The 18914-nt window shown below is 39.1% G+C and overlaps 1 protein-coding gene across 4 annotated transcripts; it reads right to left on the bottom strand.

The window, feature by feature from the left end:
* Positions 1 to 1050: 1050 nt before the first annotated feature.
* ZNF573 (zinc finger protein 573) lies at positions 1051 to 14158 on the bottom strand. Of its 4 annotated transcripts, none has more exons than XM_069457168.1 (5): positions 14113 to 14158; positions 8636 to 8717; positions 6905 to 7037; positions 5322 to 5414; positions 1051 to 3069 (listed from the first exon to the last, which is right to left on the bottom strand). In XM_069457168.1, exons 2-5 carry the CDS (start codon positions 8642 to 8644, stop codon positions 1373 to 1375), a joined length of 1932 nt encoding a protein of 643 aa, XP_069313269.1. In that variant the 5' UTR covers positions 8645 to 8717; positions 14113 to 14158; the 3' UTR covers positions 1051 to 1372. The 4 variants fall into 4 exon arrangements, with proteins under 4 accessions (XP_069313269.1, XP_069313270.1, XP_069313271.1 ...); XM_069457169.1 differs by having other exon boundaries at positions 6905 to 7031; XM_069457170.1 differs by lacking the exon at positions 6905 to 7037.
* Between the last annotated feature and the right edge of the window lie 4756 nt (positions 14159 to 18914).

Raw genomic sequence — 18914 nt, 5'->3', positions numbered from 1 at the left:
AATTCCCAGCCTCTCTAGAAGGCAAATGATATTAAACTTCAGAAATGGTCTCTGGACAAATATCAAATCCAGGGTACTGTTAGAAAAACATAGTCTGTAGGTAAGCAGAGGGTATGTGTTCATCTTGGTCTTCTGAAAAGCAAAAAACAAGACAGGATGAGATGCATAAAAGAGGGCAACTAACTATAAAGGAAAAAGAGGAGAGTCAGAGCAGGTACTGAAAGCCTTCAGGTAAGGCTGATAAATCTAAAGGAGAGGGAATGAAGGGAGACTGTGTAGGAAAACTATTAAAATGCAGTGCAGTGTGAAGATAATTTATGCTTGCCTGATGGGAATTTGACTCAAAGTTGCCCAGTTGGAGAGTCTAGGTCTCATGAGAATTGACCTGCATTAATACTTCTACTGTGCTCAGAAAACTGACTGAGGGGAGCCTGTGGGAAGCATGGCCTCAATATTAACATGATGATTATTTCAGAGAGGAAGGAGGTAGGGACTTCAGTCAATTATGCTCATCACAGCAAGTGATCTGTTCTCCATAGAACAGACAGAGTTTCACTATTATGAACTCTTTGTTAAGACCTCAGAAAGATCTAATGTGACACTTAAGAGAATCACCATTCAATGAAATTTCTATAAAAGGGGCTGTCAGCAGCCTCTTGCAGAAGCCCGAGGTAGAGAAGAGATGATTCCAAGTGAGAGTAAAAGACCAAGTGAGTATGAGCACCAGGAGAAAGCTACCCTGAATGTTCTACTCACTAGAAGCAAGTGACTAGGTTCAAAGGAAGGGGAACTAGATCTCAGCTTTGAAGAGTGGAGTGTCAAAGAATTTGTGGACATATTTTACAACCACCACCACTGGCACTTTGAGTGCGAATTGTTCATATTCTACAACATGGAAAATATACTCAAGAAGCCCAAAAAGTCTCATCTGTATAACCAACTATTCTCAGTCCAGAATTTTCTCATCTAAATCAAGTCCACTGTGGATGAGGACAGCTTTCTCCTGGCACACTCATTCTCTAAGCCAGCAGCCAGTGTGGGTGAGCCGCCAGGGGAAACAGATCCTTCAGCCCCAGTCAAGCCTTCAGAAGACTGCAATCTCATGAAAAGCCCAATCCAGAAGCACTCAGTAAAAAATTCCATTCTGTGGATGTGAGCATGAAGAAACTGAGTTTCTCATGTTTTTCTTAATTTGCCACTGAATGGTCAGATATTCCATTAAAACAGAACTGACACTGAATGCTTTCTAGTGTGGCAAGAACTGCATTATGAATTCTTTCATTTGCTGAAGACATGAGACTAATACTCAATCATTTCTCACCAATGTGAATTGTCTGATGTTGAAAAAGTTTGGGCCATATTCCTTATGTTCTTAGACTTTTACACCAGTATGAATTCCTTGATGTGCTTTAAGGGCTGAACCATATCTGAAGGTTTTCCCACACTGCTTACACACATAGGGTTTCTCACCAGTATGAATTCTTTCATGTTGAACAAGGTTTGAAGCACGACTAAAGGACTTCCCACATTCCTTACATTCATAAGGTTTTCCACCAGTATGAATTTTCTGATGTTGCGTAAGGTATCCATACATTTTAAAGGCCTTTCCACATTCTTTACATTCATAGGGTTTTTTATCAGCGTGAATACTCTGATGTGCATTAAGGTGTGAACTACGTCTAAAGGTCTTCCCACATTCCTTACATTCAAAGGGCTTCGTGTCAGTATGAATACTCTGATGTAGAGTAAGATTTCTATAGAAAGTAAAGGTTTTTCTACATACCTTACATTCATAGGGTTTCACACCAGTATGAATTTTCTGATGTTGATTAAGGTATCCATGCAAGCTAAAGGTCTTTCCACATTCCTTACATTCATAGGGTTTCTCACCAGTATGCGTTTTCTGATGTTGAACAAGGTTTGAGCCAGTACTATAGGCCTTCCCACATTCCTGACATTCAAAAAGTTTTTTACCAGTATGAATACTCTGATGTCGAGTAAGATTTCTATACAAAGTAAAGGTTTTTTTACACTCCTTACACTCAAAGCGTTTCATACTAGTATGAATTTTCTGATGTTGATTAAGGTATCCATATAAGCTAAAAGTCTTTCCACATTCTTTACACTTATAGGGTTTCTCACCAGTATGAGTTTTCTGATGTTGGAAAAGTTTTGAGCCAGTAGTATATGCCTTCCCACATTGCCTACATTCAAAAAGTTTCTCACCAGTATGAATATTCTGATGTCGAGTAAGATTTCTATACAAGGTAAAGGTTTTTTTACACTCCTTACATTCATATGGTTTCCCGCCTTTATGAATTCTCTGATGTAGAAGGAGGTATGAGGCAGTGGTGTAGCCCTTCCCACATTCTTTACATTCATACGGTTTTTTGCCAGTGTGAACACTCTGATGTACAATAAGTTGATGACCTCTTCTAAAAGCCTTTCCACATTTCTCACATACATAAGGTTTCTCATCAGTATGAATTTGCCCATGTTCAACAAGATTTGAGCGCCTACTGAAAGCTTTCCCACACTCCTCACATTTGTAGGGTTTTTCACCAGTATGAATTCTCTGATGAATTCTAAGGTGCCCGCCTTGACTAAAGGCCCTCCCACATTCCTGACATTCATAAGGCTTCCCACCAGTGTGAATTCTCTCATGTTGAACAATGTGTGAGGCATAAATAAAGGCTTTCCCACATTCCCTACATTCATAGGTTTTCTCACCAGTGTGAAATCTCTGATGTACTGTAAGTTGATAACCACTTTTAAAGTTTTTCCCACATTCTGTACATTCATAGGGTTTCTCACCAATATGAAATCTTTGATGCAGAGTAAGCTGATAGCCACTACGAAAGTTCTTCCCACACTCTTTGCATTCATAGGGTCTCTCAATAACATGAAGCCTGTGATGTAGAATAAGTTGATAGCCACTACTAAATTTCTTCTGACATTTCTTACATTCATAGAGTTTCTCTCTGTTATATATGCTCTGATGTCGTATAGAAGATATAGGTGTTTCAGGCATTTCTATGTAGCTGATTATCTCACACTGTAAATCCAAATCTGAAACAAAAGAAGAAAATAAAAAAATGTATTTCTGTACCAGAGAACATGAAACTTCCATAAAAGAAATAAGAAATGATACTCATAATAAGTAAATGGCTTACGGAGTTCTAAAATATGGTTATGAAATTTGAGCTGCGTGCAGTAATCCTAGGATTACAGGTGTATCCTAGGATTACACCTGTAATCCTAGCAGTTTGGGAGGCTGAGGAGGGAGCATTGCTTAAGGCCAGGAGTTTGAGACCAGCCTGAGCAACAGAGCAAGACCCTGCCTCTATAAAAAATAGAAAAATTAGCCGGATGTGGTAGCACACACCTGTAGTCCCAGATACTTGGGAAGCTGAGGCGGGAGGATCACTTGAGGCCAGGAGTTCGAGACCTGCCTGGGCAACATAGTGAGACCCTGTCTCTTAAAAAAAAAAAAAAAAAATTAGCCGGGTGTGGTAGCATGCATGTCTGTAGTACCAGTTACTCAAGAGGTTGAGCCAGGAGGATCACTTGGGCCCAGGAGTTTGAGGTTACAGTGAGCTATGATCTTGCCACTACACTCTAGCCTGGGTGACAGAAGGAGACCTTGTCACAGAAAAAAAAAAAAAAAAAAATTGGAAGTAGAAAAAAATGAAGGTACTTATTATTATTAAAATCAGGATATTGGTTACATTTAGCAGGAGGGAGAAGATTGTGATTGGGTGGAAACATGTGAAGGGCTTCAGAATTGACTAAAAAAGCTTATTTCCTTGTTTAGAAATATTGCTTCGACAGGTATAAAAGAATCTTGTGTGTTATCAATACAACTTTTCTGTAACTCTGAAATTATATTAAAATAAAGAGTTTTAAAAAAAAGTCTTGGGAGTTGAGTCTACTTTTCCTTCACCACAAAACCCTGTTGTAGAGGTCCCTAAAAAAACCAATAAATAAACAAACAAACAAATAAATTTTTTTTTTAAATTTTAACTCCTGACCTGGGTATAGTGACATGGTTATTTTACTTATATAACTCATTAAGCCACACTTTTGTTTTATGTTGCTCTCTGTATTGGTCCAATATTTTTTAAATCGGCTTAAAATTAAAAAACAAATTACACCATTGATTCTAATCATTTTTATTTCCTAATGGTTCAAATTCAATAATGCCTCATACGATCTGCCTCCTCACAACCGTGTGACCTCATTTCTTGTCACTCTCCTCTTAGGATCCCTATTCTGGTCTACTTTGGTGCTCCTCAAACTCACAAAGCTCTCCCCATTCTCTTTCCTTTACTCTCCATGCTCCTCCCCTCCACTACCCCAGCTGTCTTCCTAGCCCTCCAAGCTCTTAATCAGCTTGGAATATAAACACATTGATAAACACACGGCCTATGACCTTACATCCTGTCTCCTCTCAAATATTAACCACCCCAAAGAAGTCTCCCCAACCATCTTATCTAAAATGGCCCAACATCTGCTTACTTTTTATCATGGCTCATTCCAGTGCCTGATGTTATTTGGTTACCTGTTTATTTTTATGTCTTCTTTCTCTAGTATAATGTAAATTCCATGAAGACAGGGAGCTTGTAAGTCTTGTTCACTATCACTATATTGATAAACGTGTGTTTATGTATGCAAAAGGACAGATGGAAAAACAGCTGAATCCAAAATACAGGTAAAAAGAAAAAAGAGTATCCTCGGCCAGGTGCGGTGGCTCACGTTGTAATCCTAGCACTCTCGGAGGCCAAGGCGGGCGGATTGTTTGAGCTCAGGAGTTCGAGACCAGCCTGAGCAAGAGCGAGACCCCATCTCTACTAAAAATAGAAAGAAATTATATGGACAGATAAAAATATATATAGAAAAAATTAGCTGGGCATGGTGGCGCGTGACTGTAGTCCAAGCTACTCAGGAGGTTGAGGCAGAAGGATCGCTTGAGCCCAGGAGTCTGAGGTTGCTGTGAGCTAGGCTGACGTCACGGCACTCTAGCTTGGGCAACAGAGCGAGACTCTGCCTCAAAAAAAAAAAGAAAAAAAAAGAGCATCCTCATCACTGAAAAATGGGTTTGAAATATAAGAAAAATAAGGTGGTCAGTAAATGGGGTAAAGTTCAAGTTTCTTCCATAGCTCACATTGAGATCTTTATTTCCTCCCCAGGTCATAGGCCTAAGCTCCACAAGTCTGGGTGCCTTGGAGGAGGGCTTTAGGAACAACACCACACAGAAGTGTTGCCTTTCCCTTACCTCACAGGCTGTTACCAGCCCTGATTGCTTCCCCTGCCTTCCTTACCTGTATACCGTGTTTCTTCCCTCAAAATCATCCAGGGCTCTTTGCCTTGCTCCAATAAGTCAACCACATCTGGTTTAGAAATGGAATGGCCTGCTTATAAGAAAAGAAATGCCACATGGTATAAAAATAAAAACCACCTCACATGCCTCCAGTGCTGGTCTCAGTAAAACACTGCAGTGGAAGCTCAAAAAAAAAAAAAAAATAAATAAATAAAAACCAAAGTTACAGAAACCTTTGGGCTTTGGTTAAATTTGCAATGAACTAAGGATTTCAAATAAAAGAGGAGTAAGATGATTTAAGAAGTAAGGCAGGCCGGGCGCGGTGGCTCACGCCTGTAATCCTAGCACTCTGGGAGGCCGAGGTGGGCGGATCGTTTGAGCTCAGGAGTTCGAGACCAGCCTGAGCAAGAGCGAGACCCCATCTCTACTAAAAATAGAAAGAAATTATATGGACAGCTAAAAATATATATAGAAAAAAAATTAGCCGGGCATGGTGGTGCATGCCTGTAGTCCCAGCTACTCGGGAGGCTGAGACAGGAGGATCGCTTGAGCTCAGGAGTTTGAGGTTGCTGTGAGCTAGGCTGATGCCACGGCACTCACTCTAGCCTGGGCAACAGAGTGAGACTCTGTCTCAAAAAAAAAAAAAAAAAAAAAGAAGTAAGGCAGGTATGGTGAAATGTTATTTTAACTTAAACTTATACCAGCTCTGTCTCTTAAGAGAAAGGTTAAAAATGTTTGTGAAAGTCTCTGGAGCCAGAAAGCTGGTGTACAAATTCTTCCTCTTAAACTTACCAACCTCGTGACTGTGGCCATGTCACTTCAACTCACTATTTCATAGTGCTGGCAAATAAACTGGGCATAATAATGTTACCATCATACAGTTGTTTGATGATTAAATCATCTTACATATTTTTTTTTTCCCAGAAGAGTGCCAGGGACATAATGAGCACAATTGTACCAATTTTAATTATTTTATTTACCTAAAAGGAAAACACGAAGCATCTCGATTGATTTACAAAATCTTCATTCAATATTAAATGCAAAGTTCATAAATTATAACTTGCAACCATAAATCACACAAATTAGATAGAGGAAATTAAATTTTAGACCCTACAGTTTTAAATGAATACTGTTCATCTAATCCGCTGATATATAAGTCATAGAGATTCTTCTCATACTCAGAGCAAATCACAAATCTGCATCTAACTTTTGTCCTTGCAGGTGGATCAGATGATGACACAGCATATCTATAGAAATTTTGGGAATAAACACAATGGGAAACTAGGCTTCCTGAATGATGATTATTCACTAAATAAATATATATCATTTTAATACCCCTTGGGTATTAAGGAAGGAAGCAACTTTAAGAAGATGCAGAGAGAGATGTGACTATCACTAAAGGATAAAGAAAATGATAGCACTTAATGGCAGAGCCATTGTCAAACTGGCAGAGCCCAAACCTTCCTTTAGGAATGGGAAGGAAAAATTCAGCCTATATTTTGAAATACAGCCTTGAAATTCACTGTGTTAAAAGGTAATACATCACACATCACATTTTAAATTACTTGAGGCAAATAAACTTACCCAGTGAGACCAGGTTCCTATAGTTCTCCAACATCACATCCCTGTACAAATCCCTCTGATTAGGGTCCAGGTATTCCCACTCCTGCTGAGAGAAGTCTATGGCCACATCCCTGAATGTCACTAATTCCTGAAACTGTAAACCCATGTATTATGAAATTTAAAATATATTTTAGAGACTGAAAGACAGAACATCAGAAGAGCACATTAGAGAAAGGGAGCAATATAGTACAAGTGACTAGTGACCAGGAGGCAGAATAAAGCAGAATGTCTCTATATTCCTAAAGAATCCTACTGCTGCAGACAAATCTTTCTACATGTTGGCGGTTACTGCAATAATTCAGATGCACTGAGGAACAAAATTCAAGTTTCTGTATTCAATAAAGTATTAAAGACATAACCACATAATCTGTTAGTTGCATGATGTTTAAATTCCCAATAAATGTGAGTTACTAAACTATTTTCCCTTTAACGGTTTAAAAAAAGTTTAATATAAAAATCTCGGCCGGGCGCGGTGGCTCACGCCCGTAATCCTAGCACTCTGGGAGGCCGAGGCGGGTGGATCACTCGAGGTCAGGAGTTCGAGACCAGCCTGAGCAAGAGTGAGACCCCGTCTCTACTAAAAATAGAAAGAAATTATATGGACAACTAAAATATATATATACAAAAAATTAGCCGGGCATGGTAGCGCATGCCTGTAGTCCCAGCTACTCGGGAGGCTGAGGCAGTAGGATCGCTTAAGCCCAGGAGTTTGAGGTTGCTGTGAGCTAGACTGATGCCACGGCACTCACTCTAGCCCGGGCAACAGAGTGAGACTCTGTCTCAAAAACAAAAACAAAAAAAAAAATCTCCATATTTAAAAAAAGGTTTGTGAAAACTTTAGCTATTTCCACAAGCCTCAAGTTCATCATTATGTCAGAGCATATCATAAGCATTTTTGTTTTGACAAATAAATTTTGTATTGGCTATATAACAATTTATTTTATTTTGGATATCTTAGACTTAATCCACCCTTTACTTTCATATATTTGGTGGATGAAATTTCAAAGGTCTTTTCCAATTCTGGAAATCAACACATTTATTCCTTAGGATAACATTCTCATTCATCACCATCTTCCATCACTCACTTGATATTATTTTTGTTCCTGGGTGTACACTGATATAGGATGACTTATAATCAAAAAGATGTCACCCAAGTTCAACAGAACACATTCAACCATAAAATAGATATTTGTCTCTCAAGGTCCATGATATATTCCCAATCATTCTAAAATTCTCTAAGAACGTGAGATCTAATCACATACTAAGACTGAGACCAACTGATAACCAAATCCCACGTTATTTGTCTAGAAAACTCAGGTCTGTGGAGAATGTAAAAGTCTACCTATGGTATGGTACTCAAATAGGACTAACACCTCTAATTCACCAAACTAGAGATCTCTTAGGGAAGCTCAACTATTTCCCAAATGGGACTTCACTCCTTCATGGCTCTATCATAGCCTTTGGTTGAAGAATAAGCACATAAGAGTACTGAGTAAATTGGACAATAAATACACAAACACTCAGGGAGGAAATGGAGTTATTTGCTATCACTATATACTGCAGAAGGATAGAAGAAACTGGGGAGCAGATAACTGAATGAGACCTTCTTAAACAGGAAGCTTTAGGTTAATAAAAAAAATCTGCATAATGTAAAATCATAACATTGCAAGGAAACAGAAATAATCAACTTACACAGGTCATGGTTTTAGAAATGTAAGACCTGATCGGTCCTCCTCAGGATTCCACTACAATTCGAACTCCAAAGAATCCAGAGCTGAGAGAAGAAAAAAAGTTTTAGTTGTCCCAATGTGACTTAATTTAATAAAATCTTTCTGCTCCTCCATTTCCCCTTCTAAAATTAGTCCCCCACAACTGTACATATAATTTAGGGAAAAATAGAAGATGGATCTAAGCTCTCCTTCAACCCCCAGGAAACCCAGCTACACAAAGGTAGTTGCAGAATTAGTCACTTTTGCATTGAAGCCAGATCCAGACATTATAGCATGAGGTTTCCTGGACAAGCCCCCATTTTGGGGAGGCTGATCTAGACCTGAGATCAGGCTGCTCAGTCTTCCCATGAGTAGATCCACCTGCCTTCACTCCTACCTTCCAAGGCTGAAAGAGTCCTCATCATCCAAACTAGAACCTCTTTTATGGCATCAGTTGAAACTGGTCAATATATGGGAGATAATATTAATACAACACTGAAGAAATTGCTTAGTCCTGGTTCTGTGTTGAGTCCAGCCAAATTGGCTAAATACAGAACATGTATGTAATAGATTCAAAGCGGCCATTAAATGCAAAGTAGGAAAATGTATTTAAGGACATTATGCTAAATGTACTATTGTATTTGCTTTGGGGTGCCATGAACCACACCCATATAAGATGGTGAACTTGGCCGGGTGCGGTGACTCATGCCTGTAATTCCAGTACTCTGGGAGGCTGAGGTGGGTGGATCACTTGAGCTCAGGAGTTCGAGACCAGTCTGAGCAAGAGTGAGACCCCGTCTCTACTAAAAATAGAAAAAAATTAGCCAGGCGTAGTGATGCACGCCTGTAGTCCCAGCTACTTGGGAGGCTGAGGCAGGAAGATTGCTTGAGCCCAGGAGTTCGAGGCTGCAATGTGCTACGATGATGCCATTGCACTCTACCCAGTTGACAGAGTGAGACTCTGTCTTAAGAAAAAAAAAAATACCTCATGAACACTTCTCTGGTTGCTAAGTTAGAAGATATTAATTAATGTAGGATGATTCAGAATTATATCAAAGTCATTTGATGTCAGCACATCCTAGTCAGCAATAAAATAGCCATAGTATTTATCAGTCAGGGCTTCCTGACAAAGAATCATGATCCCTACATTTGAAAGTCCTACATCATATGGTTATTCAATTCTAAAAGCTTCAGAAAGCATTAGATCTCAACCCACACTAAGATTGGGACCATTTATCATTAAGTCTTTACCACATGTACCTAGAAAACTCATGTCTGTAGAAAACTTCAAAGTCCTTCTCTATTTGGCCAAATGGGATCCTCATCTCTAATTCATCCACCCACAGTCTGACCTGGAAGCTCAATTCTTTATGGGACTCAACACTCTCATCGTTCCATCACTGCTCTCACTATGTAATTAGGCATATAAGAGGTAATGTTAGTAAATACATAAATCCTGGTTAGAGTAGAGGAGGCCACAGAGAGAGGACACTGGATTATTTGGGACCATTGTTCACTGGTATAGGAGGAACTCAGAAGCAGATAATTGAATGGAGTTCTTCAGGTTAAGGAGCTTCAGAACAATTAATGAAAACATTTACATCACATATTTCAATGAGAAAGAAACATCAACTTACACATGCCATGGTTTTATATCTGCAAAAACTGATGAGACTTCCTTGAGGTTCCTCTACAGGAGAAGAACAAAGAGCATCCAGAGCTGTGAAAGGAAAAACATACCACAAGAAAGGCATGCTTTAGTGTTACCATGTAACAAAATAAACTTTTTGCTCCTCCATTCTATTTTAAATAACACTTCCTACCATAAGCACACAATTTGAAAAGATTAGAAGGATTTTTAGATAAATCCAAACTCTTCTCCAATCCCCAGGATACCCAGACACTTCAGCAGGCAGTGCCGTTCTTCACTTTGGGAAAGCTGCTCTGTAGTGAGATTGGGCTGCTCAGTCCTGTCCTGAAGAGATCCTCTTCCCTTCATTCATACCTTCCAGGGTTGAAAAGGAGCCACATCATCCAAACCAAATCTTACTTTATGGCCTTGGGATCAGGTGAGGTTGAAAAGGGTATGGAGGATAGAAGGACATAGAATTGGTCAGGCAGTGTTTGGCACTCAAATTCTAAAAGAACTGCTTAAATACATTATAAAATATCCATGTAATGAATGTTAAGTAAGGAAAAATATTAGGGACATGGAAAATATTCTAGAAATATGGTCAGTAGAAAAATCAGGTTAGAAAACCATTAAGTACGATATGATACTATTTGTATAATATACGTATATCTCAATATTGAAAGACTGACAGACCATTAGTGCTACAGTAGGGGTTGTCTAGGTAAAAAAAAAAAAAAATGAAAAAATTTAAAAATAAAAAAACATAAAAGACTGACAGTTCATCAGACTGCAGTAGACATGAAAAGTCCGGAAAGTTATACACTCATAGATTAACAGTGCTTATCTTTTTGTTTTCATCTAGGGTTTTTTGTTTGTTGAGTCAATGGTCATACCTTAACTTAAGAGATACAAGCATATGAATAATTGTTACATGTTCAGTGGAAGCTGTTCTCCAAAAAGTGAAAATGTCTTTTGTTTTTTTTTTTTTGTTTCTTAAAGAGAGGGTCTCGTACTATTGCCCAGGCTAAAGTGCAGTGGCATGATCACAGAGCTCACTGTAACCTCCAACTCCTGGGATCAAGCGATCCTCCCTCCTCAGCCTCCCAAGTAGCCAGGACTACAGGCACACATCACCACTTTGGCTAATTTTTGTTTTAGTTTTTGTAGAGATGGGGGTCTTGCTATGTTGCCCAGACTGGTCTCAAACTCCTGGCCTCAAACAATTCTCCCACCTTAGCCTCCCAAAATGCTGGGATTACAAATGTGAGTCCACCATGCCTGGCCAGAAAGTATATTTTTTAAAACAGTCTAGAGACTGGGCGCAGTGGTTCACAGCTGTAATCCTACCACTCTGGGAGGCCAAAGTGGGAGATTCCCTTGAGTTCCTGTCTCTACTAAAAACAGAAAAACTTAGCTGGGCATGGTGGCACATGCCTGTAGTCCCAGCTACTTGGGAGGCTGAGGCAGGAGGATCGGTTGAGCCCAGGAGTTTGAGGTTGCAGTGAGCTATGAATAAATATGCCACTGTGCTCTAGAAAGGGTGACAACACGTGACTCTGTCTCAAAAATAAATAAACCAAATAAATAAATAGAAATAAAACAGTCTCTACTTGGTTTTATAGAAAGAACACTAAGTTTGGACTGTTTTACTAAATGGTTTTGTTTCCTTCAGTTCCTCCTCTACGATCTCTATGTATGCTCATACATGTTGGATTACTGTCTAAAAAGATAGGTAAAGTTCCTGAGTATAGTCTAGTTTGTATTGTGTGAGTCTCAATAGGAGGACATGATTAACGGGGGGGGGGGGGGGGGGGGGATATTTCTGTTAGAAACTTACAAACTGAATTGTACACTTTACAAAGGTGAATTTTATGTTAAATTATATCTCAGTATAAAAAGGTAAGGTATAAATTGAAAACATAAATTCCTTACCATCACAGTGCTTTCATATTAAGTCAGCATAATTTGATCATAATTTGACAATGATAGCTATAAGCAGAATGACATAGCTGCCACATAAAATCCAAATCATACTACCTGAATCTTCATAGTGGGCTTTAATGCATTTATTTCTATTCAGGGATTGCCTTACTTAGTAGAAGCAACATAAAAGTAGCAACTACATCATTTTAATCTTTTTATCACTCCTAAATACTAACATTACATGGCCTGGCATATCACAGGCAGTTGGTAAAAGTCTGATGGTCTTACCCCAGATTCTACTTCAAGGAATTTATCTTAGGGTATTATATATAGAAATACAAAAAATGCATTTGCAGATTGAATCAAAGAATGTATGAAAAGTAGAAGAGTGTTCTGCTTTTGCACAAAATAAGTGTGCAATAAACATAGCCACACCACATCTTCAATAAAAAACTAAAATGGTATTTTGGATGCAATCCTTGCAAAATGTCTCACAAAAACAACTTTATTAAGTGGGATTGATATTTAATTTTTAATTTTTTTAGTATTACTGATTATAAGTATGAATATTGCTTAACATTACATACATGTAATCCTTCCATGTCTAACTCTGTATAAACATAATTTTATTAGCTGCATAACAGTCAACCATATGGGTTAATCATTTACTTAATCATTTCCATAATCCTGCACACTAATTTTGCACATAATCATAAAGAGGAAAACTGTTGTCTCTGATTTTAAACCAAAGACTCTAAATCTTTTGGGGCTTTGTTTAGAATAAGAGAACACACAAAGATTTGAATGATATGCCAAATGAATATGAAAATGTTAATGAGATTCACCTCAACCACATCCAACATCCACTGCAAAGAAAGCAGATTATGATTAGGACATTCAGACACATTTCAGACGAGGGAAAGCATGCCCTAAAACCAATAATTTTATGAAAGAAAAAAACGAACTAGCCTAAACCTTGATGTTTAGATGTGAACCAATTCTTTCCTCTTCATCAGGGTCCTTCTTTTGGGGAATAGCAGGACTGGGGGGAAGTAGGGAGTCATGAGTTGTAGAGCTTTTCTTGTAGCACAGAATGACTCATTACACCATACCCTCCACATCTGCCCTGCTCACACACTTAAACACATGGAGATAGCAGAGAGACTAGAATCTGGGTATGCGTTCCCAGCAGGTGTCTGGTGTCAGAACTCAGGGAAAGTGGAGGTTCTGAGACAAGTGGCTGACCCTCACAGCTCACAAAGAACGAACCTCCCAGGCGTTCCCAATCTCACAGCAAGTCAGTACCTTCTTGCTGGAAAATTTTATTTAAGGTTCATCATCTGACTTCCCTCTTGCAGACATTTTCTTTGTGTCAGCCGCAAGTAGCTGTAAGGAGAGAAGGTGGAGGAAGCACCAAGGTCCCTACAGCCAAGAGTCACAGTGACACTGACAGCCACAGCAATTGACGGACACATACAGGGCATTCACCTCATATCCCCGTCACGCGAGCACAGAAACTTACCCGTCACAGCCTCACAACCGCACCCACGATCAAGGAGGCACATCGCAGCCCTCTAACACGCAGTTTCTCTCTCTCTCTCTCTCACGCACACACACGCACGCACACACACACACACACACACACTCACTAGCACGCGTTCTCCATCTGACGGATGAAACATTCTCTCACAGACACACACAAACACTTTCTCTGCTGTTCATGCACCCACAGGCCTGAGATTCCAGTAACAAATGGCCCGTCCATGCTACGGGTTCCCACGCTTTAAGGGCTTCCTCCACCAACCCGGCCGGTTCAGGTCGAGCTCCAATTTGACCCTCATCGCCCAGGGCCCTGCCCGCGAGGACCCTGTACCTATTATATCCCGAGATAAGCTCAAACTTACCTCGCAAAGCACGAGAACCGCGCGAAATCGGAAGGGAAGCCATAGAGTGAATGTGCCCGTTGTCTTCTGGGAAATGTAGTTCAAGTCCGAATAGCCTGACCGCGGTGTCTTATGGGAAAAGAGACCCAAATCCCAAAATCCTAGTTAGGACGCAAACCCGCCCCAAGAACCGCCCCATGCCGGCTGCCGGAGGTTTTAGTTTTCCTTCTAGTAGGAGTTTGCAAACGCAAGGACGTGAGGCGCTGGCAGAGATAGCTGGGACAAAAGCGTGTCCGATGTGTCCTCGGAATCCAGAAGGGACAAGTGGACTCAGAAAGCTGTGAAGGGGACTATGGAACTCCGGCTGACCAAAGCCTCAGGCTTGTGCTTGCAGAGCTGGCTCGGTAGGGTCAGCGGTGTGGCCGCGAGGGCGAGCGCGCGGGACGGGTTTGTGCGCCTGAGGGAGGGGACTCTGCTCTGTGTCCCCTGAAGCAGCCCCAGCCTGTTGTAAGGTATAGGAAAATTAACTTTTTTAAAAATTGAGAAATAATAATTGTATATTTTATATATGTATGGAGTACACTATATCTTGATATATGGTTACATAGTGAAATGATTAAATCAAGCTAATTAAACCCATCACTTCACATGCTTAATTTTTTTTTTGGTGAAAACGTTTAATATCTCTTCTTTTAGCAATTTTGAAACATACAATGCGTTATTAATTATTGTAGTCACTGTTCTGTGCAAAAGATCACTCAAGCTTATTCCTCCTAACTGAAACTTTATACCCTGTTGATCAACATCTCCCCTTTCTCCATCCCTCAGCCTATGGTGACCAGCATTCTACTATATACTTGTTATGTTTTACTATTCTGAATTCTACATATAAGTGAGCTCATGTGGTATCTGCCATCTTTCTTTCCCTGGCTTATTTTAGCATATTGTCCTCCAGGTTTATCCATGTTGTTGCAAATGACAGAATTTCCCTCTTAAAGAATGAATAGTAGTCCGTTGTGTATATATATATCGCATTGTCTTTATCCATTCATCTAGTGATGGACTCCTCGGTTGCTTCCTTATCTTACTATTGTGAGTAATGCTGTCGTGAACATGACAGTGCAGATATCTCTTCTGCATACTGATTTCAGTTCCTTTGGATATACATGCAGAAGTGGGATTGCTGGAACAAATGGTATTTATTTTTTAGTTTTCTGATGAACGTCCATACTGTTTTCCATAAAGGCTATATTAATTTACATCAGGAAAAGAATTGAAACTGTTGGAGATGAACTGGTTTATTCAATAAATCGTGTTAGGTACATTGACTAATAGTGTGTAGGAGTTAGTTATATTTACTTAATTTCTTTACGTTAAGGTGTAACCAAAACAGATTGAATAATTAAATTTAAAAATGATCTGGAGAAAACCGTGTATATGATTTTTAATATTAAGTCAGGGGTGGATATTCTAAGCAAAATAGAAGAGAAATGCTAAGAAAATAGATTTGACTTGATAATTATGTGCTTATTCAAATCGTCCAAATGAATCAATTAATAAAATGAAAATAAATACAAGACAAAAATTAATAGATATATTTTAAGACAGTATAATGAACAGACAAATAATAGTCTTAAACCAATATGTTTTTGTCACTCAAAATAATGGTTACTAGTCTAAAGGGAAAAGGAAAAATGACAATAAATTCACCATTTGCAACATTAGAAATACAAATTATCGTCAAATGTATCAGACTCACAAGTACTTGACCTTTTAAGAATTCATCGTGCTTTCCATGATTAAGAAAATACTAATAAATCTTTTTTTCCCTTAACTTAGTTTGTGCTCCTGAGTCTCTTAATGCATGTTAATACTCCATCTTTTTTCATAATTATTTTCTGTAGTTTCTTTCTCTTCAGTTGAGACATTTCCTACATTCTCTTTATACTTTTCCATAAATGACCCAATTTCTTCATAAGCATCATTAATGAGTTCATGTATGCAATGATAATAATAATGATAAATTATCAATGTGGTTTCCCTTCAGTTTTGTCTATTATTCAAGTGATTCTCCTGGATTTAGCAACAGGCCAGGAGGTATCTATGACATTTTGGTCAGGTTAAGCAGTAAGGAGAAAACAAAATCTAACCTCCCTATTTCAGGTTTTAAATGCAAGATCTGGGTAGACACCGACAAATAATTTGGAAGGTCCATGATTACACAGTGAGGATTTTATGCTCCTTCAAGAGTAATTGAGATTGTTTAATCATATGGAAGAATATATCTCAAAGTAAGAAGATATAATATTTAGACTGTGCAGAATCCTTTAGAAGTGGGCTCTGCACCCTGGCTACCACTAGCCTGGGTGCCTGAAATACCAAGTAAAACAAAATATATCAATGCCCCACGAACTTTTTCACATAGGATGATGAAAGGCTCCAGAGTTCCCTTCTATCCTGTCACAGACAAAAATCTTGACAGGGCAGATTACAGAGAAGAAAAGGCTCAGTAAATTAACACCACAATCATCACATAAACCCACTAGAAAGCTCAATGAAATTTTTAACAGTATTAAGTGTCAGCAAGAACATAAAGCTTTGGGAATTCCACCTTTTAAGACTGTCAATTGATATGTTAACTTTGGGAGGAAAACAACGTTTAGTAAAACTGAAGATAATGTTTACCCTGTAGAAAAACCTACAGTTCTTCTCTTTCTTTTATACCATAGATAAATACACACTGATGGTAACCAGATACAAATACAAACAACATCATTTGTACAAAAATGAACACAACCCAGATGTCCATAAAACGATAGAACAGATTGTTCTGATGTACTATATTAATAGAATGGAGAAACAACACTAAGCATGAATTGTAAATATTTAATATTGAGTAAAAGAAGTCAGATGCAGCAGGGTACATACTCTATTACTCTAATTGTATGAGGAAAAAAACAGGAAAAGTCAGACTATACTTTAGACATAAAAAAATGAATTAGGCCAGTTGCGGTGGCTCATGCCTGTAATCCCAGCACTTTGGGAGGCCAAGATGGGAGGATTGCTTGAGGCCAGGAGTTCAAGACCAGCCTTCAAGAATAGCGAAACCCCTTCTCTACAAAAAATTTTAAAAATTAGCTGGGTGTGGTGGCATACGCCTGTAGTCCCAGCTAATCAGGAGGCTGAGGTGGGAGGATCGCTTGAACCTAGGAGTTTGAGGCTGCAGTGAGGTATGATCACACACCACTGTGCATTCCTCCATTTTATGTATGTGTTTATTAATGTATGTACATATATATTTTGAAGACTTAGAATAGTCTGTGAGTTCTGGTTTTTATTTCCCATATCTTCTTGCATCTTAATATTATGGTCTAGAGAGTGAGAAAAGACCACATAGTTTGAATGAGATCGAATTAGTGAGTCTTTATTAGCTAGCCAGCGACCACCCCTGCTCTGGGAAAGTCTAGACAGAGAATGGCCCTGACCCTTAAGTGTGCAGGGGTTATATACTTTCACTACATGTGTGACACTATGTATACAGCTTGGAATATATGCTGTAATAATTTTTCCGTCACCCAGGGGTCTGGGACCTGCGTCAGACCACCTGTTATGATTACAATCTATAAGTAAGCGACCTTACAGAAGTACATAGCATCAGTTAAGTCAAGGAACATTTCTCAAGTATAGTAAAATTTAACTATATACACCTAGTGATTTTAAGCAATTAATTACAAGTTAATCACTTTATTTTTTCCTGTTATTCATGTATATTTTTCCCTCAGCTCATAGGTCTCGGGCTCATGAATCACACAGCAGTGAGCCTGTACACAAGATGGCTTTACTGAGGCTCATCACATTCCCCACTGGTTTTTACGTGAAATCAAATCTTTGATTTATCTCCGCACATATGGTGATAATGGGTGTGCAATATCATGAGTTTAATACTTTGTATTCTCTTCTGTATGTATGATAACAGATAGTTAAGAATACATGGACTCACTAACAAAATTAGGAGAAACAAAACTAATGATCCTGTTAAGGACGATAAGAGAGTAGTCAAGCAGGGGGACTAAGAGAACAAGTTTTTATATCAGTTGTTATCTTTTTGTCATCCCTACATAATAGAGTGGTTTTGGGTTTAGGCATAACCAACAATTTTTAGTCATAGCAGGGTTAGTTTGGTTGATAAAGTTATATACAGAGTCCAACAAATTAAGTAAAGGCTGCCGGCGAGGCAGTGGCAATGAATCATGATCAAGGGAAACTGAAGGAGATGGGACTAAAGGTTCAGAAGGTAGAGGCACCGTTGGGGGAGCAGCAGGACTAAAATAGATTTTCCTGTTAGGCCTAATGGGGTTAAGCTGTCGGATTGGTATAAATCTTTGTATAGTAAAACAGACTCCTGGGTCCCAGTGGTCCCCTGTTGTGGCATACAGCCGGAAACCCCAAGTTTTTCCCAAGGCCCAATCCTGAGTTTGTCAATGGGTGATTGTGATAGACACTGGATTACATGAATCTAGACTGTCACATCCGGGTTGTTTAGGTACTAGTTGGATGTCGGGATTTTTATTTCCCCAAGAGGTCAGTGTCTCACAACCCCACGTGGCACAATAGTAATGGTCTTCTGTTTGGCAATGTGGGGGCCCAGTGGATGGGCAAGTATAATATTGGAGTTTTCAGATTTCCCGCCCCATCCGTATAGAGTCACATCCAAACAGCTGACAAAGGTCAAAATGAGGGACTGGCTGTGATATGGTAGAATTTTTAGTCACCACAATTCTATCAACCGTTCGGGTGAGTACCCAGGTATAGTTTAGAGGTCG

The sequence above is a fragment of the Eulemur rufifrons genome, chromosome 24 (genome assembly GCF_041146395.1).
Source record: "Eulemur rufifrons isolate Redbay chromosome 24, OSU_ERuf_1, whole genome shotgun sequence".
In the NCBI taxonomy this organism is placed as follows: Eukaryota; Metazoa; Chordata; class Mammalia; order Primates; family Lemuridae; genus Eulemur; species Eulemur rufifrons.
This window is presented reverse-complemented; position numbering and strand designations above follow the sequence as displayed.